This window comes from Mastigoproctus giganteus, chromosome 6 (assembly GCF_048544385.1).
Source record: "Mastigoproctus giganteus isolate SK-2022 chromosome 6, ASM4854438v1, whole genome shotgun sequence".
In the NCBI taxonomy this organism is placed as follows: Eukaryota; Metazoa; Arthropoda; class Arachnida; order Uropygi; family Thelyphonidae; genus Mastigoproctus; species Mastigoproctus giganteus.
In genome coordinates this window covers 226,960,416-226,987,207 of record NC_143580.1, presented here as the reverse complement: position 1 = coordinate 226,987,207, position 26,792 = coordinate 226,960,416, and the positions used below count along the sequence as shown (strand labels likewise).

The 26,792-nt window shown below is 37.1% G+C and overlaps 1 protein-coding gene across 1 annotated transcript in view; it reads left to right on the top strand.

Moving 5' to 3' along the window:
* Positions 1 to 26,792, top strand: part of Mnn1 (menin 1) — a 115,639-nt gene that overhangs the window by 35,075 nt on the left and 53,772 nt on the right. Inside the window, exon 4 of the mRNA XM_090375735.1 lies at positions 2,435 to 2,700. Coding sequence (XP_090231861.1) covers positions 2,435 to 2,700 — 266 coding nt within the window. The remainder of the gene's footprint in view (positions 1 to 2,434; positions 2,701 to 26,792) is intronic.

The window sequence follows — 26,792 nt, the reverse complement described above, 5'->3', positions numbered from 1 at the left end:
GCCAGTTGAACATGCCCCAGATCATTACTGACTGTCCACCTGCTCGACAGTTCCTTGTTGACATGACAGGTGCATAGCTTCGTGCAGTTTCCACCAGATACGCACCCTCCCGTTCACTTGAAATAACTGGAAACGAGACTCGTCAGACCAGGAGACCTGTCTCCAATCATCCAAGGTCCAGTGCCGATAGTTCTTTTGCCCAGTTGAGGCGTAGATTCCTGTGTCATAGTGTTAGCAATGGGACTCTGGTGGGTTGGCAGCTCCCGTAACCTATTGTGACTAATATTGGTCTTGGTGGAGACTTTTCTAGCACCTACCTCGTTGAAGTCAGCAGTGATTTGTGCCACGGTCGCTCTCCGGTTGGCTGAAACAATGCGAGACGGACGTCGATGGCCCCGTTCATCCACCACCTTTCTCCGCCCACACCACTGTCCACAATGATATGTTATTCTGAAAATCGCATATTCCAGATACACTCTTGATATTATTGAACAGGGATGGTGCACTTTCTGTACCACCTCTGTGATAGAGTAACCCATGTGTTGGGCACTCATTATCATCCCTCTTTCAAAGTCAGTTAACTCACAAGATTTATCCATAGTGACACTGAATTACCATCTATGTAAATGCAGTGATGCTGTGTTACCTATATACCTACCAAGCTGTGCGTTTGTACACTAGCAAGAGGGGTGGCAGCATTGCGTTGCCCAGGAACCAGTCCCATGAATTCTGTCCTTTCAGTGTACACTATGGTTTTATATATTGGAAAAAACAAAACCACGTTTCTTTAGATTTTCAGCCTGACGAATGATCTCCATATATTGATACTTTTTCCCAGCAATTAGAGTGAACAAGTAATTCTTTAAGAATCAGTTAGTGTCTTATAGGTGTGTTTTTTTGCATTTTTTGAAAGTTTTCTCGTGTTATGATGCTTTAATATTTACTTATAAAGAAAGAATTTTTATATGCCCAGGAGGAGTGTTCTCAAGGTTAACTATTCTTGAATAGGTTGGGTGTGTTGATGAAAATATTTGCAACTGGGAGGCCGGACAGAAATTTTTCTTTGCTGTATCATTCACTAGATGTTTATTAATTAAACATAAATGACAGAGAAATGGAGTATTTTGATAGCAAATGTTAGTATAAAATATTTATGTATAAATGATTTTAATAGCAACAGTATAAGAGCAGGAATTCCACATACACTCTCAGACATGTAATTTTAGTCATTATTTAAAGTTAAAACCAAATGACATATATGTGCAAGTTGAAATTATTCCAAGTATTAAATGTGAATATTCTCTTTTCCTATGTACGTGCATCTCTTCATCTCCATACAGTAGCTCTTTTGTTCTCCTCCCAGTCTTTATATGCTCTTTCAGCTATAGTGATTGCTCCTACACTAGTCAAGTCAACTATAGCATTGCTCCTATCTCATCCTTCACTATTCCACTCTGAATTGAAACTCTTCTTGTTTCCTTATAGACTTTCAATCTAATGCCAGTGTATTGTATCATTTGGAAAGTTGTATATTTTAAAATTATAATTTACAAATCCAGCGACTGGCCAACTCTGAAATGTTGTTAAAAAAAAAAAAAAAAAAGAGCCCATGAAAATTCCTCACTTCATTGATGGAATTTGAACGTTGGTCTTTTAATCTAGTGTAGGGAGGATGGTGATTATATCCACTCTGCTACCTGTGAGGATTACTTAACTGTATGGTGAAATTGATGAAAAAAAGTAATTATAAACTTGCATTTATAATTACTATTCATACTATTCCCAAGTTTATAAATTAAGAGTTATTTCCATTAATTTCTAGTTCTTTAGTATATTTTCTCCCCTTGACTTTGTTTTTTGACATGATTGTACAGCTCTTCTGAGTGTGAATACTTCTCTATAGATGAATTTTCCTACCGACTATGGGTATGAAAAAAGGTTATACAGACAGGCAGTGATTATATTGAAATAATTTTGTCAATAACTACATGATAACAAATTGTAACAAAGTGGCAACTAAACTTTTTTGCTATTACTTGGTCTTCACTGGTTTTTTCCTCTCATTGCTCATTTTTTCCTCTTCAATTATTTTTTCCTCTCATTCCTTGTGTGTGTGTGTTAAACCATAGCCTGTGGCACTTCGTATGAATTGGCATCTTGAACTCATCTTAAGATAACATAAAAATAAGTAATATCAGAAATCAGTGATTTTTATTTTTAACAGGTTTGATAATGATGAATTATATAGTCTCCTAACAATGAAATCAAGTTTATTTTATTATGTTCTCTTTCATGAAATATACTTTCATCTAAGTAATTTCTGAGACTTTTTTGCATAACATTTTGTAATGTTTTTCCTTTGAACTAATCTTGATTTTAAAAAATATAAAAAATTCATGATAACACAATTGTATATTATTTTTCTTTATTTCAGCAACTCCTTTGGCTCTTGTATGATTTGGGTCACCTCAAAACTTATCCCATGGCATTGGGAAATTTAGGAGATTTGGAGGAAATAATGCCGACTCCAGGGCGACCTCCACCAATTGATTTATTTAAAGAAGCCATTTTGGCTGCCCAGACTTATTACAACAATCAGCATGTATATCCGTATACATACCTTGGAGGCTACTTATATCGTAATGGCCGCTATAAAGAAGGACTTGAAGCTTGGGCTAATGCTGCAGATGTTATACGCAAGTATGACTATTATTTATTTAGAGAATATATTGAAATGTGTTGGAAGAATGGGGGAGGGAGCCAGGGTATAACAGGACACTCACTAATAAATTAAGACAGTAATTATTCAGCTAAGTTTTTTATTTGAAGTTTTTTTTTTTATTTAAAAGAAATAACATAAATAGTAAGTAATTCTTACTATTTATGTTAGCATAACTGAATTTTAAGAACAAGTATCTATATTTTGTTAATTTTACTGAATTTTTATTTCATAAGAGATTAACAAGATTAACATTTTAGGACATAGAAATATTTTCAAGCTCGTATTACAACCTTAACTCTTTGAAGTTATGAAGCATATTGTAGACAGTATGCTGTTAACTTTTGGTTATAACATCTGTATATTATTTACTGTATATCAACGTACAGTAACGCTGGCCAGAATTTGCCACTGGTCCTTCTGCATAGCATCTGCCAGAGCTTGTTTGGAACAAGATTGTTTTGGCTGTAGCCTAATCTGCACTCCAAATCCCACAGGTGTTAAATGGAATTTGAGACTAGAGCTGGCCAATACATCTTTTTGATGCCTTTTTCCATATACTGTCCTTTTGTGATCCTCAGTATATGACAATGAATGTTGTACTGTCACTGGCAGGACTTGCTTTCCTTAGTACTGCCACATCATATCACAAGAATGTCCAGTTAATATATTCTGTTCACTTATCATGGTAGGACATACTAGTACTGGTGTAGGACTATGTCTGAACCAGCTAAAACAACCCCATACGATCATACTGTCTCTACCAGATCTCAAGGTTAAAATGATATACTCTAATGCAAAGTGTTTTCTGGGCTGTCTTCACAATGTCCATCCACATTGGTGACCGTGATATCTGGCTCATTCACTGCTACTCTTCCATTTAACCTAATACTTTGCAGCTCTCTAGAATGGTTTACATACTAAGAGATGTTACTGCGCTGTGATGGATCTGCTCGATGTTTTTTGCACACAATATGCATGAACCATAATTATTTCTTTTGCTTTGTTGAGGTATTATCTGTGGCCTTCCATCCTTGGAAGGATGGAAGACTGCAGATAATATCTGTCACAATAGATTTTGGGAAGTTTAAACTAGTTGTGCACACAAAAAAGGTTACTAATGTGGCATCCAACCACCATCCCATTTTGAGTCTGTAAGTTTTGATCCACGGTATATAGTGGCTTCTGATCTGCTGTGCACAGCACATTCATTTGTACTGTACAGAGGCAGACTCACTAATATACCATGTTCTTGCACAGCCAGACACAGAATTTATTTTGGTAGGTCTCAGGTGATGCATATGGGTGGAGGACCTCTTGCACAGTATATAGTATTTGCGATTCATTTGTGGAGGGATATCTGTACTTCTTTACCAGTGGCGTTCCTGAAGTCATCCCACACATTCCATCCCTCTCTCCAACACTGCTTCTGGTTGAAATTGCCTGTAATGATCAGAAACACTTTTGCATCCTATTTGTTTTAGAGAGGTCTATGACCAGCAGTTTCAACATTTAAAGCCCAAATGAAATATAGTCCGATTTCATAGACATTGACTTATGTAAAAGTAAATGTGATATTTTGTGGGAAATCTTTATGTGATGATGATAAATTGGATGCCAATTTTGAATTTGCATTGGTTGAATTGGTATAGTTATTAGTAAAATAATAGTTAATAGTTATATTAGTAAACCATTGCAGACCTACCTTATTCAGTTTATAGTAATCAAACCTAAAAGCCTCATTTATGTTATTTCTGTTATGCAGCCAAAAGTAATGTAAGTTGCTAAAGAGACCATGAAATAAAATTAAAATAACTGAGCACTTTTCTGTCCTTAAGATATTGAGACTTGTTAGTGCCTGTGAAGTCATAATAAAATGAATTTGAGAGTGGGCCATATCTTCTCATGTAGTCTTCCTTATCAATAATCTTTAAGCAATGATGCAATATTTTAAACTGTTGAGGATAAGTATTGTAAGTGCAACTGATACCGTGTAAGTTTTGTTCTTTTTCACAGTTGGCTGTATTGCCTGTATTCTTGCAAGCATTTCTATTTGATTTTCTTCATCCTCTATTTTTATTTTACTAATTATGCTTAAATTTTCATCAATCGTTAGCATTACTCCACAGATTTCATGTGTTTTAATGTATTATTTTGGTTCAAAGTTTCTGTTTTATTTTCTAATTAAATTCTTATTATCTCTACTATTATAAGGCAGAATGTTTATGTGTCTTCATACTGAACAAGATTACTGATTCTTACCAAATCTGGGCATATGGTTTGAGATGTGTATGAACAGGTTTTGGGCAAAATAAATTTTCCACCCATCAGAAAATAGCTACCTGGAAAGTCATGCAACTTGTTACTGATAGTTGAGGTAATATGCCTATTACATTTGTCAAAATACATTTTATATAAAGTAGCCATTATCGAGTATGACATTATTTGGGAATTATCTTTTACATATAGTGAATAATGGAAGGAGAATTTCTCTGGGTAGGTAATGGATTATGTGTGGACTGGAAAATAGTGAATGGGGATACATTGTGTTCCCATCTGCCATTTTTGATTCAATGTGGTAGGCAGGAACAATACCAGTCAAAGACCAGATAGGCAGCTAGTTTTTATAATCTGTACCTATGTACCCATCTGTATAATCTGTACTTCTTGCCTATAAATGAATAAAGGTGCAGGATTGTATTTTAAAGCAGATATTGAAATAATCAATTTTCTGTCTTCTGTTCTATAGGTTCACTTTAGAAATGACATTGTTATCTATGATTCATATTTCTATGCCTGCAATGAATAAAAATATTCATTGTTATTCATTGCAGGCATATAAATAATTAATCCCTTTAATGGTAACTTAAAATTCACTTTATGTTTTCAGGGAGAGTGTTTTTCTTTAAAAGAACACACTTTCCATATTTTAATTGGAAGTTTGCCCTACCACATGCTACTCATAAGTTCAGTTGAAAGTTTTTCCTTTCACATACTGCTTGCTTGCTCATTTAGATTTGAAACATTATTCATTGTTGAGTTTATTAATCAGCCTCAGGAGTCTCCAAACAGGCTATTGTGCTAGTGACCTAAGAGTTTTTAAATCAATAACAAATTCAACCCTTTTGGTGATGATATTCCATTAAAAATGATATTAGTAATTTCAGGTTGACTTATGGATAACAATGTCATTTCTAAAGTGAGCATAAGCCTTGTCACTCTCACTAGGAGAACAGAGTATCTCAGGATAGAATGACATCAAAATAGAATGCAGAGAAGTGTACTATTATTTATTTATTTTATGTACTCTACTATTACCTGTATACTGTAGTTTAATGGAGCTTTTATTTATTTTTTATAATTTGTTAAAGGATAACTTGGTAATTAACTACAGATTAATTATTGTGCACTTTTGTTGTGTATTTTTCATGCTTTTTACTAGTTTTTTCTTTTTACTCTGATTGAGAGGAGTTTAATGAAGATATTATTATTAATCATATTTAGCAATCATATGGACTCAGACCATGTACTGGGTGTACCACTTCATCCTTGCATTGACCATTTGGCTATCTTGAGGTTGTCCTCATTATGTTTTGTATCCTGCCACTCTCCTTTTTCTTTGGTTTAATTTTCTGCCTCATCAGGGGGTAGTCAAGCTTAGTAACCCTGACAGCTGCAATGTCTTTGAAGGCTGAAGAGAGAGAGAGAGCTGCAAGCCTTTGGAGTGCATATGTGGCTTTGATTAAATAAAATTGATTTATGCAATAAAAATTTACTTTTCAGATAAAGTCATTTTAAAATCATGATCATAGTTTCAATTTAATTTAATGAATAAAATAGCACATTATGAGGATACTATCATATAAATTATTGTAGAATGACAGAAAATACTGTTAATTAAAAAAAAATTATAGTTGAATTTTTGATAATTTTTATTTCTTAGGATCTGTTTAAAAAGTAAGGTAACATGTTTTTTTGGGGGTTGGAGGAGGACACTGTTTCTTGTTAATAAAGGTATTTGAAGCATGAATTTTTCCAGTCCACATTTCTTTGGGAGCTGCAATTCTAGCATCAAAGAGCTACAACGTAGTTCTTAAGCTGTAGTTTGGAGACATCTGGTGTGCAGTATTTTCATTTGTGATTCTCTTAAAGAATCTTCTGAATACAGCCCGATATTTATTCTAACAGTGAGCATTCATAATGATATTTCTACTGCAATGGGAGCATATTGCTTATTTAAATTATTCTTGAGCACCAAATATTAAAATTTTTCTTCTTTTATTTTACAATAATAATAATAATGACAAAAAATACTGAATAACTTTCCAACATGTATATCCTTTCATATTTTCTCCCCCAACGGTGGTATACTCCTTATTTTCTCCTTCTGGTATTCAAAATCTTCCAACTTTTCTTATTTCTAAAGCCATTTTTCTTATCCTTTATCATATACCTACATGCTTACATAATTTCTGCTTTCTCCTCAGTTTAGGGTTTGGGTTTTATACCCCCAGCTTGCTTAAGTATTAACCATTTTTAGCAGTTGACTGCCCACTGTATTATTTTGCAGATGTCTGCTTCACTTTTATTTTTCACCTTCTTTTAAGTTATTATAAATACTTGCATACCTTATTTCTTTAATTAATTTATTTATTTAATAACCATCTTTATGTAACATGGACTGCTCTCCAGCATAGTGCTGATACAAAAATTTGTATCCCTTGTTTTTCTAGCCATGTTTTGCTAGTACATTATACCTATTTTAGCTCTTTGTCAGCAGTAGTCTGGAGTTAAATGCCATGTCCTGGATAGATAATTATGCTGTTGTACTCTGAAGAAGTTAGCCCCCCCCCCATAAGCTGTTCAGCTAATTATTTGGTATTAATGTTCCTAATACTAACATAGTTTTGTTTCTGGCCTTCTATTCTAAAATATTGTTATAACCCCCTTCTCCCAGATACATTAATATATAACACTTTTATGTGCTATTATTTGCATTTTATTATTACATATTATTTTGCATTTCTTCATTTACAGTTTATTGTAATATGCTTAGATTTTTACTTTTTTTGAAACTTTCTCCTTTTTCTTACTTTTTTCCTGTTCTCTCTCTCTCTTTTTTTTTTTGATGTCTTATACATTGGATATACACTTAGCACAGTCTCTTATTTATCTTTTATTACATTTATTTATATTACATTATTCTAAAACTGTTTTGCTCTGTTTACATACCCTCTACTGTCTACTTCTATCCTCACAATTAAATATACTCGTATATTACTATTTTCACATGTTTAATATATAAACTTTATTTTTTTAACTCAATCACTTTCGATGGAAAAAAGCCATTGTCTTCATGACCAGAAACAAAATAACTCCAATTAATTAATAATCATCACAAGAATTTGTTTTCATTATATATATATTGAGTATATTTTCTTTTTATTTTAAAGTGCATTAAATACTGAAGTATAGGTAATTGCTAATTTTTGGCAGAGCATTTCATAAACCACTTGGGTACTGGAACATCCTAAGATAGTAGTATGCTTTCATAATTACTTGTGGGCTGACAAATAGAAACTACATGGAATGGATTTAAATTATTTGCATCGTAAAGGGAACAACAGCCATGACCATTGCAGTCAATGGGCAAAGTCTCTGACCACCTCATCATACAACTTAGTGTTAATGAATGATAATTATAATAATACTGTAATAAAAAAAATTAGTTTTCTTTATTGAGACTAATAGTTAATACATGGAATGGGGTTCTAATGAAGTCCCAATGATCTCAACTAATATAGTGATGCAAAGATACAGTGGATTACCTATTTGTAGTGTTTCCTTCATTTCATATTGTGTTTCATAATATTTAAAAATACTTAAGTTTTCTTTTAGAAGAAAACTTAAGTAGTTGAAATAATAGCGTATTTTCAACTGTGAATTTTTTTTTTTTTTTTATTATCTCTTACTTTTTCTGAGACTACCTATAATTTGATTAATTGTACTTTATTATATGTAAAGGTTTTGCAATTGATATATTTTGCTGGATTTTTTAATCTGTAAGCAGTTCCATTATTATTACAGGAATCTCTTGATTTATGAACTTTTTATCTTATAAACAAGAATTTTTGATGCCTTGAATTTGACCTTGAGTTTGCAAAAAAATCACACTAGAGCTTCATTTTTTTTTGCTAACTTCTGCTAGGCCTCAACTTAATATGATATGATTTTTTTAAAGTAAAATGAATGCAAATGAAATATTTTCAGTATTTGTATATTATTTAATGTGTTTATACTGTACACATATATACAATATAATGCTTGTGATTTTGTAAAATGTCAGTTTTACTTGTACTGTGCATACATGTATTGTGCAGTATATATATTTTCTTTCTTTCTCTTTTCTCTCTCTATTTTTTTTTTTTTTTTTTTTTTTTGTAAAATTAATTTTGCCAATATGGCTTTTTTATTTTCTTGTTTTGTTATAAAAGTACAGTACATCATATTTACATCCAGAAACAGATAGCAAACTCTTGTGGGGACCCCAGTACAAAACTCAATTTTGGGATCCCTGTTAATTTTAACCCTTCAGTATCAAATTATTAGGAATTTAAGCCTCTCCATCCTTTCTGACTTGAGTCCTAGTACAATTCACTGGTTTGCCATATGTATGCTATGGCTCTGCCAGCAGGAAATTTCAGGAAAGAAATTTAAAAAATAAACAATAAATAAGTAAATATAATATTTATTCCACCTTTGGAACCATCCATGATTTCAGGATGAAAGCATATTGAAAGTTGTGTTGCCTTATTTCTATTATTGCATAATATTATACAGGTACCGGACCATTTATCTGGCAAGCTTGGGACCAGAGGTGACCCGGTTTTCCGGTTTTCTGGACCAAGGCTTAATATATATTTAAAATATAAAATAAATAATGAAAAGTAAAGAAAGAAATTGTATTTAACAGATACAAATCAATACCCTTTTAAAGCATGGTCTGTTTAATCAATATTAATTCATTATCTTCATCTGAAGAGAAGAAGCACTGTTATTGGAGGTTGAAGGTTGAGGCTCAGGCTGAACTTCATTTGAAAGTTTCTGGTTGACCTTTGGAAATATGTCCTGCAGATTCTGTTGTTTCATATACTTTTGGTTTTTCTTTAATGAAAGACTCTTGTATCTTATATATCCACATTATATGCTGTTCACTGATGAAGCTCTTTTGCTCCATTCCCTGAATCAGTTCCTCAGTCAGGCTGATGCACCTGTATATAGACACTTTCTCTTCTTCTTTCAGTGCACTGTCATCACCATCATCACTCTCATCTGATTTGTTCTTATCAGTATTCATTACCATATCTACAGTTTCACTATCAGTGAGTTGGAGCATCACCATCAATGTTTATATACTCTTGTATAGCCCCTTCATCAAGGGACTTGGCTACTTCACACGACAAACCTTTTGCATATTCCAATAAATTCTTCACTATTTCTTCCTTACCAGACATACGAAAACCCCAAAAATCAGGTTCATCATCATCATCAGTTTATGGCAGCCGTTTATCAAAGTATCCTTGGGTATGTTGTCCCAGGATTTTGCTGCACTCCAAAGTGCATCTTTAACATTAAATGCTTTCTGAAATTCTTTTATCCCTGTATCTTTGTTGCAAGTGTCTAGCATTTTCTGCAGAAATACATCCCTGTTTCTGCACTTGGATGCACGAAGAATGTCTTGGTCTAAAGGCTGAATTAGCAAAGTACATTTGGGATGCAAGTAAACAGCACATACATTGTCCTTGACTAGAACTTCAGCAGGAGGGTGTGAAGAACAATTATCAAGCACTAAAATAATTTTGCAGTCATCAGGTAGTCTCACAGATTTACAATGAGCCCTGGCGTCAGGCACAAAGTTCTTTAGAAACCAATCGGTGAAATTCTGTGTTGTAATCCTAGCTTGCTTATTTGCCTTATAAATCACAGGAAACACCCTGACTCCCTTAAATGCCCTAGGATTCTGACTTTTCCCAACAGTGAGTAATTTGCACTTGTGGGTGCTGGCTGCGGTGGAACATGCAAGAACATTCTTATACCCTGCTGGTGCTGATTCATCTGGTGTTACATATGATTTCCTTGATATGTAATGCCAGAATAAAGAAGTTTCATCTGCATTGTACACTTGTTCAGCTGAGACAGTCCCTCATCAGAAACTAACTTGACAAATTCATCTAAATACGCCTCTGCAGCGCATCATGGTCTGCAGAAGCCTTTTCTTCACAAACCTTAAGCTTGCAAATGCTGTGCCTTTGTTTAAATCTGTTGAACCATCCAGAATATTCACATGGAGTTGTCAAATTTAATTCCTCCTGAAAAAGTTTAGCTTTGGCCATTATGATAGAACAATCAAGTGGAAACTTTTCACTCAGATGCTGCCTAATCCGTTCAAGCAAACTCTGTCCACGTCTACACTCTCCGACTGGTGTAAAGTTTTTCGCTTGTCCATTAATTTAGGCACATCACTTTCACCATAGAATTTAAGTATCTGTTCCTTCTGTTTCTTGATATCATAGATAGTAGATGTACCAACACCATACTCCTCAGTCAAATGCCGCACTGAAGCATCTTTATCGAGTCTCATAAGTAACTCTACTTTCTTCGATATACTGAGTAAAAAATGTTCCCTTTTAGACATGGTATTAAATGAAAATTATAATAAATTGGGACAAATAATCACAAAAATGTAGAGGGACAAGTGTACACAGCAGCTGTCATACTGAAATTGACGTGTGATTGATTGCTATTATATTCACGCTTGCTATATTCCGCACCTGCATGTTGTCAACAAAAAAGTCCGCCAGATTCGAAACTAGCCAGTTTTCTGGAAGCCGGATAAATGGTCCAGTACCTGTATTGCACATTTCCTGTGCCTAATGTACTATAATCTATAATAATAAAGCATGTGTGTCAGTATCATGGCTCAAAAACTATGAAGCTTTACATGCCTACTAAAGGAACCCCAGGGATGTTGCACTTTAGCATCATTTTTTTAAATTCATTAAATTTCTCTGAATTATTAAAACTTCTGATTTCTAATTGGTACTATTTTTGATTTCAATGATAATTAAATGTCATCAGGTTAATGAAAGAGGGGAATCAAATGTCACTTAACAACTTATGAAGGTAAGCAAAAGAAAGTGTTAAATCAAATCCTTGAAAACTACAGTATTTGTTAATGTAAGCATTATAAATGAATTAGTTGAATTATGTAAAGTACAATAATATCAATAAATGAAACATATTTTGTGTCTGTAAATGAGATAGAAACTTTAAATTAAACTTGGAAACTTTATTACCAATATCAGTGTTATAAATGAAAGAGAGTGCCATAAAGTAAATGAAAGAACTTTAATTTGATTGATTATTCACATAAATTGTGCCTGTTAAAGAATGCAGTCTGTAAGAATTTGTAAGAAGCTGTCTTAACTTGAGTAATTGTTCTCTTTATCTCTAAAACTTCCAGTTTTCAATCAGTGTATGTACTTGGAAATTTAAAAATTTTTTTTAACAGCGTCAGTATTAGACTAATAATATTTTAGGGCAGAAAGCCACGAACAATGTAAAATTGAAACTATGACATTGGTTAGTGCATTTGCATCATTATTACATGTTGAATTTTTTTTTAGGCAAATGAAAGTTTGTACATTGGTATTATCATTATTGTACCATCTCGCATTGTGAAACTACAAGTTGCCCTTGTTGGTATCTCTTGTATTGTGTAAATAAGTTACAGCTAGGTCATCACCTCTTATACCTCTAGATACCTTTGGTCCTTGAGGTTGTCACAGACATTCTCTCAGATATGCCAGACAAGCTGCACTTGCTACCTGGGAGTCTAAAACACTGATGGACGTGATATTTGCTCAAGTCAAGTGAACCCAATTTCAGCGAACTCCGGACGGTCTGTGACAGCCAAATCCTCTGCTTGCACCTTCATGATGGTGGGACTGTTAGTAATCCTGGGTATAACCTCCATGCACAAGCACATGGTGGGTGACCACCCAGGTGTGAACCAACGTAAGCAGGGGTTGAGGTGTGGCACCCACACCACATGGAGGAATGCCGCCCCTCTATGTTACCAGGCAGTACTAGGTGGTAGATAACTCTCATCAACCGGTGAAATACCACCACTTTGATTATTGGAGGCTTGAAGTGGTGGAACCCATGTTTGGTCTCTAGAGCTAAGTTGCAGTCAACCCTTCCCTATCTCTTCCATCATGCCAGTATGATTGATGACTTTTGAGGTTATGATGAACATCGTGGCGAGATCCAATATTCCTTACATTTTGAGGGTACAGCTCTAAAATGGTGTTCGCAGGCCAGCCGCTAGTTAGTACACCGGACCAAACCTATTGGTAACTCTCTAGGAAGCTTCCGGATCAGCTAGTGTATAATCTTGCTACCTCTACTCTGCCAGATAGCATGTATGCGGGGAGCATTGTCGAGGCCACATTATGTCAAGATTCTGGGTATATTTATTCTTATTTCATTACTTCATACAGCATGTCCCCCCCCCCACTTTTTCTTACTACTGAGTACACCATGAATTGTCAAACTAATATAGCAAGCTTATCTGCGAAAAGATCTAAACCTCCCAAGCACTTCCTAATTCATTTCACAAATATATGTGGTCCTAATTCTAATCTTAACGGTCCATTTCCACTTGCAGTCTGCCAAACCCAATGTACTTTTTCTGACAGAATCTCAGTTATCGGTTGATTCAACTACTGCTCATCTCAGATGCCCAAATTATTCGCTGTATGATTCCTTTCGCCTCAAAGGTGGTACTTGTCTATATGTCCGTTCTGATATTCCCTGTCAGAGACTTGGCAATTTGGAATCTACTCTCTTTGACCTTCTCTGGCTTAAAATATCTCTACCTCGTTGTGTAAAATTTATCTGTTGTCTCTGCCATTCTCCCAACTCCACTAATCACTTGGAGCTCTTTGACTTCCTCTCTTTGCAACTTGACTTTCTCCAGTCCAACTTTCCTAACAGTGAGGTAATTTTCCTTGGTGATTTTAATGTTCACAACTCCAGCTGGCTTCCGTTTTCTAGTCACACCGACTCAGCTGTCGAGATGCTGAGGCTTTTGCAATTACTAATGATCTCATACAGATTGTTCATCTACCTACAAGAATACCGGACAATCCTAATCATTCAGCCAACACGCTTGATCTTTTTCTCACAAACAACCCTTCTAAGTAGGGCACCTCCATTACCAGGTGGGCAGGAGCAGCAGTGTCGTAGCACACGCTTCTTGATTAGACCGGGGTTCGAACCCGTGCCCACCAAATGCGGAAAGGTCAGTAAATGACCACCGCACATCCCCGCAGCAATATGGCCTTAGTTGCTAATGCTCCTAAAAACCAAATAACAAACCCTTCTAAGTACACGGTTGAAGTGAGAGGTCCTTTAGGCACTTCAGATCACAACTTGGTGATCGTCTCTTCTCCAATGGAGCCTTTATCTCATGGCTGTTCTCAATCTTGTGTTGTTTGGCATTACAAGAATGCAAAATGGGATGACCTGCGAGATTTCTTTTCTTCTTTTCCTTGGTCGGATTACTGTTTCAAAACTTCTGATGTCAACGTTTGCTCAGATCGTGTCAGTGAAATTATTTTTGCAGAAATGGAATCCTTTATCCCACACTCCACTTTAAAATCTCCTCCTTTATCTAAACCTAGGTTTTTCAATAAATGTGCTAAGGCTGTTCAAGAGAAGAATGTTGCATTTCGTAATTGGCTTGTTTCTAATTCTTCAGTTTCATTTTCTGCTTACACGAAAGCTCGCAACAATTGTAAAGCAGTTATTAATCAGTTCAAACTAGAGCTTGAACAGCCTAAGAGTATAAAACTTGCTTCTTGCTGTAATGGTAGCCGAGCATTCTGGTCCCTAGCCAAAGCTGTTGGCTGCAACTTTTGCCCATCTCTGCTCCCACCTTTGTCCAAACCAGATGGTTCTGTTGTCACTTCAGCCAAGGATAAGGCTGACCTGCTAGCATCCCATTTTTCTTCCAACTCATATATTAATGATCTTGGTAAAACACCTCCCACCATTCCCAACACGCTCCATTCAATGCCTCCTGTGGTCTTCCGTCAAAAGGATGTAAGAAGGATTTTGACGAATCTTGTTGCAAAGAAAGCTCCAGGTCCCAATGGTATTTCTCCACTTGTTCTCAAAACCTGTGCTCCTGAACTTACTCCTGTTCTTTGTCGTCTTTTTTCACTTTCTTATTCCAAAGGTGTTTTTCCTTCTGCTTGGAAATTTACTCATATCCAGCCAGTTTCTAAAAAGGGTGACAAATCCCTCCCATCCAATTATCGTCACATTGCAATTACTTCTAATCTTTCTAATGTAATGGAGAAATCAATTAAGCGCAAACTCTTAAACTGCCTAGAAACCTTCCGTCTAATCAACGATCGCCTGTATGGATTCCGTCAGTGTCGATCCACTGGTGATGTTCTGGCTTATGTTACCCATTTATGGACTAATTCAATGGAAAGGTTCGGTGAAACACAAGTAGTTGCTCTTGACATCGCAAAGGCTTTCGATCGTGTTTGGCATAAAGGTCTTCTAAACAAGCTTCCATCTTATGGTTTGCCAACTGTTTTTAGTAATTGGTTATCCAGTTTTCTCTCTGATTGCTCACTGAGGGTGATGGTAGATGGCTCTCTGTCTTCTAACCTTTCCACTAATGCCGGTGTCCCCCAAGGTTCAGTTTTTTCCCAAACTCTTTTCCTCTGCTATATTAATGACCTTCTTCCATTGACTGGAAATCCTATCCATAGTTTTGCTAATGATAGCACATTGCATTCCACTTTCCATTTTGAGAAACCTTGTCCTGCTCAATCAGCTTCAATTTCTCGAAAATCTGCTACCAATTCCATAAATGCCGATCTTCAGGTAATTCTCCAGTGGGGCAAAGACAACTTAGTTGATTTCAACCCTTCTGAAACTCAGTCTTGTCTTATACCTCGCTAAAAGGATTCTTCTGCTCCTGTGCTTACCTTTAGTGACACTCCGATTTCTAGACAAAATGATATATCTCTTTTGTGGATTACCCTGACTTCTAATCTCTCTTGGCACATGCACATTACAAATATTGCTTCCTCTGCATCTAAAAAACTTGGTTTTCTCTTTCGTTCTTGACGTTACTTTTCTTCCAAACAGCTGCTCACTCTGTATAAATTGCAAATCAGCCCTGCCATGTAATATTGTTCCCACATCTGGGGTGGTGTCCCCAAAACATCTCTCAGGCTTCTTGATTCCATTCAGAAGAGGGCAGTTAGGTTAATTAATGATTCATCTCTAACAGAGCTCTCCACTCACTGTCCCATGGACGTACTGCTTCTGCTGCATGCCTCTTCTACAGATACTTCCATGGGCACTGTTCTTCTGAATTGGCTTCTATAATTCCCGCTCTCTCATTCAAAACAGTCCGAACACATGCCGCTACCAGCCAACATCCATTTACTGTCCAACTTCAAACTCACAGGCCTCCGTAGCCAGGTGGGAAGGAGCAGCAGTGCATAGCACACGCTTCTTGATTAGACTGGGGTTCGAGCCTGTCACCACCAAATACGGAGGATGCGGAAAGGTCAGGGAATGACCACCGCATATCCCGGAGCAATATGGCCTTAGTTGCTAATGCTCCTAAAAAACCAAATTACAAGCAATAACAACAATCAAACTCACAGAATGAACTTTTCATCTTCCTCGTTTATTCATTCATCTGCCGTTTTCTGGAACAACCTTCCTTCATACGTATTTCTCTGAAAATTACAGTCTATAGAAGTTCAAGTCCAATGTCAACAAATATCTCCTTTCGTCTTCTCAACCTCCAACCCCTCCAAGTACTATATGTTCTAATACCTCTCGTGTTTGAGGTTTACATAAAAAAATAAAAAAAGATACCTACCTGCTCACTAATGAGAAGCCATATAGCTTCAAAACAGTGTTGTCTGAGTTGTGGTACTCAACCAAAAATAAGTAACAGTAGTCTTCTCTAATGAAGAAGCATTACTTATTTGAAGTATAAGGAGGGCAACTTGTTGTGAAGGATTTCACAATATGAGATGGTACAATAATGATGCCAATGTACAAATTTTGGTTTGTTTAAAAAATCAGCTGTGTAGTAATGATGCAAATCCACTAACCAATGTCATCATCAGTGTTATAAACAAAAAGGGGCACCATTAATCAAATCAATTTTTGATTAATGGTGAATTTTTGATATTACTTAATGTCAGTATTATAAATGAATCGAATGAAATGTTTTTTCCCTTCAATAAATGAAACTAGTATATGTATAAGACACCAGTTTACTCTGAAAATTTAAAATGAATTAATATCAACTTTTATTTTAGTATATTTACATTACCTGTGCACAATGCCACACAAACGCTTTCAATAAAATTAAAAGAAGGAATGAAGCACTTTAGATCTATGTGAGATCTAATTTTAACCCCCCCCCCGTTAGAAATTATGTGTGTGTGGAAATTAGACATTAGCATTAGCATTTAGCATTAGCATTAGTAGAGGCATATGATGCAAGAAAGCAAGCTTATTCAGCATCAGCCAAAAAAAAAAAAAAACCCTCTCCCATTTCACCCCTCCGTTCGTTCGAAATACCTGTCCAGTTGAGCTTTAAATTTGTTTAGGCTATCAACTTCAACAACAAGTGATGGAAGTCGGTTCCACCAACCAACCACCCGCTGGCCAAAGGCAAATTTCCGCACATCTATCCGACATCCGTCCTTCCTCAATTTGAATTTATGCCCTCTGAGGTGATTATTCTGAGAAAGATGAAGAATCCCATTGGCATTGAGCATGCTCAAACCATTCAAAGCCTTATACACCTCTATCAGATCACCTCGCCGGTGCCTAGTCTCCAGACTCTGTAATTTGCAAAACTTAAGCCTTTCTTCGTAAGAGCAACCCTTTGTTCCATTTACTAATCTTGTTGCCCTTCTCTGTACCCGTTCCAGCAGCTCTACATCCTTCTTGAAATGAGGCCTCCAGACCTGTATACAGTACTCAAGATGTGGCCTAACCATTGCCTTATACAAGGGAATAATCACCTCCTTATCCCTGCTAGAAAAATTCCTGTATATCATTGACAAGACACCATGAGCTACTCTTGCAGCTCGTCTGCACTGCTCAGAGAACTTCATATCTGCCTGCACAATTACCCCCAGGTCCTTTTCATTCTCCACCACTGTCAGTGTAGTACCGCAGAGTTGATACATTGCTCTGGGGTTACTGTTACCCATATGTAGTACTTTACATTTGTAAATGTTAAACTTCATTTGCCACCTCTCAGCCCATCTGTTCAACCTTTCCAGATCCTGTTGCAGCAGCATAGCGTCAGTAGTGTCCTTAACGACCCTGCCAACCTTTGTATCATCTGCAAACTTAGACATTAAACTTGATATCCCATCATCAATATCATTCATAAACACCGAAAACAACAATGGACCCAACACTGAACCTTGAGGAACTCCACTAATAACATTAGTCCACGTTGAGCAGTGTCCATTGATTACCACTCTCTGTCTTCTGCCACTCAACCATCCCCTTATCCATAGCAGCAATTTGCCTCCAATGCCACACTGCTCCAATTTGTGCAGCAGTCTTCCATGTGCAACAGTATCAAAAGCCTTTCTAAGATCCAAATATATAATATCAAAGTTATTCCCTGCATCCAGTTCTTTTGTGACTACATCATAGTATCCAATCAAATTGGTCAGGCAAGACCTGCCCTTAACAAAACCATGCTGCGTCTGAGCTATAACTGAATTCTTGTCTAGATGATCCTGCAGTGCTTCTTTAACCAGTGCCTCCATTAATTTACCTGGAACAGAAGTTAAACTAACAGGTCTATAATTACTTGTGTCAGCCTTTGATCCTCCTTTGTGAATTGGGGTTACATTTGCACATCTCCAGTCTATGGGTACCTCCCCTGAGTCCAAAGAAGCTCTCATAATTATGGCTAGGGGTTTGCATACTTCCTTTGCTGCCTCCTTTAATATAACTGGATAGATCCCATCCACCCCAGGGGCCTTTTTTATGTTTATCCTCAACAATCTCTCCTCCACTTTCCTCTCAGTTATTACAAAATCATCCAGCTCACTGCCAATGTTTACTTTACCTACATCATTCTCCTTCCTGAATAACTCCTCATGCTTGAATGTAGATGCAAAATACTCGTTTAGATTGTTAGCCACCTGAGCAGGATCCTCAACTGTTGAACCATCAATATCCAGTGGACCAATCTGATTCATCCCTTTCCTTCTCGAGTTCAAGTATGTAAAGAACTCCTTTCTGTTTTTCTTTGCATCCTTTGCCAAGGATTTTTCGTAGTCTGCCTTTGCCTGCCTAATCTCCTTTGTGACTTGGTTACAGACCAACTTATATCTATCATAGGCTTCCATGTCACCCATTAATTTGTATGTATCCCATGCATTTTTCTTCTCTGCCACATGTCTCATTAGTCCATCTGACAACCATTTAGGCCTAAACCTTGAACAATATTTCTTAGTTGGTATGTAAAGCTTGGTAGCCACCAAGATTAGTTCCTTGAATGCTTCCCATTTTGAGTTTGCTGTTGGTAACATCATCAGTTGGTCCCACTGTATAGAATTTAAATACTGTCTCAGACCATCATAGTCGCCTTTACGAAAACAAAAACCCTTCCCTTTACCTCTGATGGTAGTTACCTCCTTGAGTAAATCCCACTTCAACACACTGTGATCACTGCCACCTAGTGGTTCATTTATCTGCAGGTTCTTAATGCATGAAGAATCACTACTGATAATCAGATCAAGAGTATTGCTCCCTCTTGTTGCCTCACGAACATGCTGATGTAGAAAACAATCATCCAATAAATCCACAAAAGCCTTGCTAGTGTGCGAGTGACCAACCCACAAATTCCAGTCAATATCTGGGAAATTAAAATCCCCCATTATAAGACTCTCTGATGTACTGGCCCACTCTATTTCCCTGTACAATATATTATTATACTCATCAGAGTCATTAGGCCTATAGCACACTCCTACTCTCAATTTTGATTTCCCTATGCTTATGTCACATTAAAAACTGACTCGACACTGCCCTGTCCATCGATGTCAACTGGCTTCACTTCCTTTGACTTTATGTGTTTCTTAATTAATAGCATAACCCCTCCTCCCCTCCTGTCCTGTCTATCCTTTCTATATACATTGTATTCCCCAAATTCCAGTTCCGCATTACTTATATCTGTGTGACACCATGTCTCTGATATCCCAACAATATCTGCCTTTGATGTTTTGAGCAATACCTCAAATTCATCAAATTTATTTACCAAACTCCTAGCATTGGTGTACACGCAGGTATACATGCACCTGTTTCTATTCTTAGCTACCCTAACACAACCCATGTGTTTACTTGTAACGCAATGACTACCAGCAGTCTCTGAAATATCCTGCATCTTGTTTTTCAGACTTCTGCTTATTTGAATAGAAGCAGTGCAAGAATCACTTCCACCTCTGCCAGTGGCTACTGTTAATCTATTAGTCCTTGTATCCCCCCCAACTAGCAGTTTTCCGACCCACCTAACACTGCCTCGACAGCATCAGCAAAAATTCTTGCACCCTTTCTATTTAAGTGCATCCCATCCCTGTAGAAGCAATCTCTCCTGTTAACAAGTACAGTCCATGCTGAAAAAAATTCTACCCCTTGAGCCTTGCACAATCCCTCCAGGGCCGAATTGATCGACAAGGCTCTCATCATATACTCCCTCCTATCGTGTCTGGGCAGAATTGCAGACACTTTCAAGTTCAGCCCTAATTCACGGCTTTTTTTCAACAGTGACCTGTACTTGCTAAGTAATTCCACCGGTCTCCTACTCTTAATATCATTAGTGCCAACGTGTACAACTATATCACCTTTTGTGCCCTTAAAAGATGATATCCGCTCTACAACGTCATCAACCTTTGCCCCTGGCAGACATACCCTGGTCCTATTCCACCTATCCTTTTTACAAAGCATGTTCCCCGTTTCCCTGACAATAGAGTCACCAACAACTACTAGTTCCTGTGGGACCAGCGCATTCTGCCTAGGGGGCTGCCCCTGTGTTGCCTGATGACCAAGTGCAAGCTCTGGCGTTGATGTGGGCAGCTGAGAGCTTGATGGGCCCCTCAATTTATTTCCTTTGAGGGCATCCACCCTGTCCTTCAAGGTCTCATAAAGGCCCATAACAACGCTGAGTTGTCGCCTGATTTCCTTGCACTCCTTACATCGTGCACACACAAAGACATCCCCCTTGGCAGTATCATGTCCCGTACCCGACTGCTCCGCAAACATCAAGCAAACAGTGCATTTTAATAGACTGTGATTCAGAGGGCAACTGCCCCCCTCAGTTCTCCCCTGAACCACAGCACTCCCATTAGCTTGAGCCTTTTGCTTTGCTGCTCTGGTCAGAGTCATGATTCCAATTTAATTCAATAAAATTTAAAATTTCATGATATGCTCCTGCCACTCCATCAGTGACTGCAAAGACAGCATATAAACATAGGATAATAGAGTTAATTATTATAATTGTAATTATAAGTTAGTTGCATTAATTATTAGTTAAGATTTGAATTAAATATATATAAAATTGATTTTCCTGTTGTAGTAACATACTACAAAACATTTTTTCATCTGTGCATAATTTACAACTGGAAAAAAAAAATAACAACAGATTTAGATTTTGTGTAGGTTTTTTAAGTGTTTCATTAATTTTTTTTTGGGAGTCAAAAAATGCTGATGGATCTGATAATTAGATTTCACTTGTGAGTCAAGAGCATTGAATTTTGACAGAGTCAATAATTATGTAACAACCAAATTCTGTACCTACACCTTCTTGGGGCTCTTTGTAATCCTGAGTATATTTGCAATGCCTTGTATACTGAAGGTGACTACCGGATATGAAGCATTATTAAGGGCTGAGGTGTGGTGCCAACACCACACGGATGAATAGCTAATCCCTGTTGATACAAGGCAATAATAGGTTATAGATGACATCCATCACCACTTTGCTTAATGGAGACTTGAAGTGGCTAAAACCATTTAGGTGCCCAGAGTAAAGCTCTAACAGCCTCTCATATCTTCTGATATTCACAAGTCATGTCTTTTCAGGTTATGATAGATATCATGGGGATATCCAACATTCCTTACATTTTGATAATACAGCTTTAAAAGTTTTTGCATGCCAGCCACCGGATAGTCCACTGGACTGAATCTGTTGGTAACATTCTTAAAAGCATTTGGATCAACGAGTGTATAATCTTGCTGACTCTATTTTTCCAGCTGTGACTTGAGGGAGTCCAAGAAGAGCATGGGGTACTACCAAAAATATATTATATTAAGGAGTGTATATCTTCCTGTGTGATGAATGTCATAACTAAAAATTCAATTCATACAGCTTGATTGAAGGACCAAACGGACAAACTCAGTTTGGTCCTTTGGTGTTTTTGTGTTGGTGCAACTGCAGGATTGCAATCACTGAAGAAGCGGAGGAGAAAATATCCATGAAACATATGATTTTTTAGATTCTGTTAGTGCTGTAAACCCTTGCTAATCCGGTTAAAGTTAATCTGGATCGAAATATGAAAAATTCTGTTCACAGTTGAGTACTTTGAAAGACACAGGATTTAGGATTGCAGATGAGTCACTGACTGCACAAAGAGAGACAGAACATGCATTATATTGTCTTACATGTTGTTCAGTATCGATGTTGACTTTGAGTCAGATGGATGTTATTGCTTTCATTGCTTCATTTGCCTACTTCTTTATATATATATGTGTACATAAGTAACATATTTTATATAATTATGGGTTTAAAAGAATTGAAAAGTGGAATAAAAAGAAAACACGTTACTTTAACTGTCATTAACAAGCTCAAAGTGATAGAACAACTTGAAAATGGTGTTCCTGGAAAAAAAAATTGCTGAAGAATTTGGTATTACCAACAGACTGTCAGATAATAAAAAACAAAAAGAATCTGTAAAGGCATTTGCTTTAAAATTCAATGTGAGGAGTGATAAAAGCAGTGTACCAGTATCAAGTAGACAGGCAGTGGCATAGTATTTAGGGTAAGGTGCCACCAGTGGTCATCCACATCTATGCCATTAGTATGTGTAGTATACAGAACTCTGTAAATGCCAGAAGTGTGTGTGTGTGGCATGTTGTATGTGCATAGTATTGTGTTGGGTTCTGTTGTTTCTCTGGCTACTTGGCCACAGGGCCCTTAGTAGGATTCTACTTTACCTGCCACCACCACTAGTTGGATAAGCCAGGCTTCCCATTTTTCTCTGACTGGACTCCACCAGGGTCACAAAGAAAGTTGGCGCCTCTGTAGCCAGGTGGGAAGGAGCAGCAGTGTGTAGCACATGCTTCTTGATTAGACCGGGGTTCGAGCCCGTCACCACCAAATACGGAGGGTGCGGAAAGGTCAGGGAATGACCACCGCATATTCCCAGAGCAATATGGCCTTAGTTGCTAATGCTCCTAAAAACCAAATAACAAACAAACAAACATCACAAAGAAAAAGGAAGAAGAGCGTATGGGGAGATGAGGTGGGGTGACAGAAGGTGGACCAACAGGGAAGATGGTCCACTAAGCAGTACAGTAGGGCTCCGCTTTTCAGCGTTCTGCTAATACAGCAGATTTCAATTATATCCATATTCATTATGTTCGACACATGTTCTGCTTTTTCAGCATTTTTTGGCATGAACTGCTGAGCAGCTCAGTCTGTGAAGGGCATCTGGTGCCATTTTAATGTCGGTGATTCAGTCTGTTTACAGCGTATGATAGTGTAAACATGTTATTAGGCTTTTATATGCATTGACAATTGAAAAAAAGGCTATGTTCCACTTTTCAGCAATTTTCGCTTTTCGGCAGGGGTCTGGAAGTGGAGTTTTACTATACAGGCGAAGTAGGAGTTGGGGAAGGGGAGTGAAAGTCACAGAAGCGTGCTCCTATACGAGCACCAATAGCCATGCATCCAGTATGAAGATCCTGCACTCTATTGAGTGCCAGCAGTGGTCCTGTACCCTGTGTGTGGTACCAGCATCCTACCCAGGCGAGGGGTTTGCATTGCAGAGAGTAACTCTGCAGATCCTGCACTTGAAGTGCTAGCATAATTCTACCCCTTTTGGGGGGGGTTAGCATATTCTTACCCCACTAGGGCATTAGTGTGGTGCCATTCCAATTCTAGTATTGGGGCATCTGGTCCGTCTGATTGTGAGTATAACCTGGGCAAATCATGCAAAAGCAGCATGTCGATTCATCAGCTAGGAGGATGTGTTCCTGGTTCTGTGGAGATCCTTGTATTTCCATGAGTAGTCTTAGCATTGGGTCATCATAAGGCTGGACAGGCATTTATCATGTGTTCACAGGTTTCCCTTCACTGCAGTGGCATCTCGGATCACTTTCAATCCCAAGGGCTCTGAGCTTCTGTTGAAAAGATCTGTGTCCCGTAAGCACAAAGGTGACTTGTAGCATGGGGGAGAACCAGGGAGGAGGCTTGGGGAAGGTAAAATTGACTGAGGGTAGAAACTTGTTGGTAATTCTTCCCTTCTCAGTGTTGTTCCATTCTTCTTGCCATAGGTTTAGGAGGTAGTTGGAGATGTGTCTCTTTTCCTCCTTGGAGTTGTTGGCTGGGTCAAGTTCCAGTCCCGGGATTTGAGTTGGTAGTCCTTTCCTTAACTTCCAGAATAGTCCTTTACATACATCCTCAAGATGTAGTGGTATACATCCTGCTATAACTTGGAGGGTAGGGGTTCTGATGGTGTGGCACACCCTGGTCACAGAGTAGAATGAAATGCTGTATCGATGCCAGTTTCCACCTGTCTCTCTCCAGGGAGACCCTGGGATACCAGACTGAGGCTCCATAACATACTAAACAAATAGATAGACATTAAAAAAGCCAAAAGAAGTGTTGCTGGAAGAAGCTGTATTTAAGTCGTATTCACAGCAGTGATCTAGTGGTGTTGGCATGCGACGCCAATGCCACCTGATAAATGTATTGTCTTTTTATAGTTTTTGGATAAAGGCTTTGCAGTGATATTTTTTTTAATTTATTTTCATCATCACTACCTACATCATTAAATTTTCCATTTATTTGTGTTCTAAGTTTTTTTGCCTTTTAGCTATCTTTTGCTTCTTTAATCCAGATGGCCTCTCCCCCCCAATTAATTGGGATTAGTGAGGGTTTACTGTAATAAATAGATTCTAAATTCTACTCTGGTGCAGTGTTTTCATTTCACGTGCTTTTTTTTTTTTCTTTCTTTTTTCAATTTAAATCTGTGTAAGTGAGATAACAAAAAGAATTACATATAATCCATTATAAACGATTTTTTATTTACATTTTGTAGTGTTCCTGTAGACAAAACCTCTGAATTTCTTTGAAACTGTGTTTCTCCTTTTACTTTCTACTTACTAGCTCACTCTACTCCTATGATAGTAATCCTTCAGTTTTTCTACTGTATGGTTAATATTCTTCTCCAAGTTTTTTTTTTTTTTTTTTATGTTAAAATGGAAAAGGGTTGCTATTTTATTTGTTGAACAGAAAAATGAAAAAAGTGCTGAAGTATCAACTTTGGAAGGCCACTTGGTGAAGATGTAGACTTCTGTAGCTGCTGCGAGCTGATAAGTTTTCATTGAAATTTTGTTGTATTTTTGATTAGTTAGCATATTATTTTGTGTATTTACAAATGGATTAAATAGGCTAAGTGGCTTTCATTAGCTTATTTTTTAAAAAATTTAGCTAGTGATTTTGTAAGTTACAACTTGCTACTCCTACCGCTATCATAGGGCTGTTTTTTGTGGATATATTGTAGTGTAACCAGTAGCTCAAAAGAATAATAGGGTTTAAATTGTAATAAATAAGTACTTTGAAGGGGTTAATCCCTTTTATATTTTTTAATTAGTTAATTTGTGTTTTACAAATAGATTAAATAGGCTTAGTAACGTTTTTAGTGTATTTTTTAAAATTTAGCTAGTGACATTGTAAGTTACAACTCACTACTCCTACCACTATCATATTGGCTGGAATATTGTAGCGTAATTCAGTAGCATAGAAGAATAGTAGGGTTTTAATTGTAATAAATAAGTATTTTGAAGGTTTTAATCACTTTTTGGATATATCTCTTTTGTATTTAGCTAAGGATATAACTAATTTAGCATTGTGATTGTTACGATATAAATACATATAGTAAATTAATCAATTAAATTTATTAACCTTATTCATTTTCATTGTTAATTAATTAAATTGCATTTACATGGAAATCATGCCCCAGACATGATTTCCATGTAAATGCAATTTACAGCAGCAAAGCAACGTGCACAAAGTAGTGGGAGTGTTGTGGCTCGGAGGAGAACAGAAGGGGGGTGATTCCCCACCACATCACAGCCTATAGAAAGGTGCAACTTTTAAAATGTTTGCAGACCTTTCTGGGACAGGACATGATGTTGCCAAGAGGGGGGGGGGTTCTTTGTGTGTGCTCAATGTAAGCTTTATGTAAACTCTAGAAGAAAAGGGATGAATCAGATTGGTCCACTTAACATCGATGGTTTGACTATTGATGATCATGCTCAGGTAGCTGATAAACTGAATGAGTATTTTGCATCTACATTCACACATGAGGAATTATTCAAGGAAAGGAATGCCAGAGGTTTATCAAACTCTAATGTGGAGCTAAGAGATTTTGTAATAACTGAGAGCAAAGTGGAGGAGAAATTGAAGTTAAACATAAGGAAGGCACCTGGGGTGGATGGGATCTATCCAGTTATATTAAAGGAGGCAGCAAAGGAAGTAAGCAAACCCTTAACCATAATTATGAAAGCTTCCTTGGACGCAGGGGAGGTCCCCACGGACTGGAGATGTGCAAATGTGTCCCCAATTCACAAAGGGGAACAAAGAGTGACACGAGTAATTACAGACATGTTAGTCTAACTTCTGTTCCGGGGCAAATAATGGAGTCAAGGA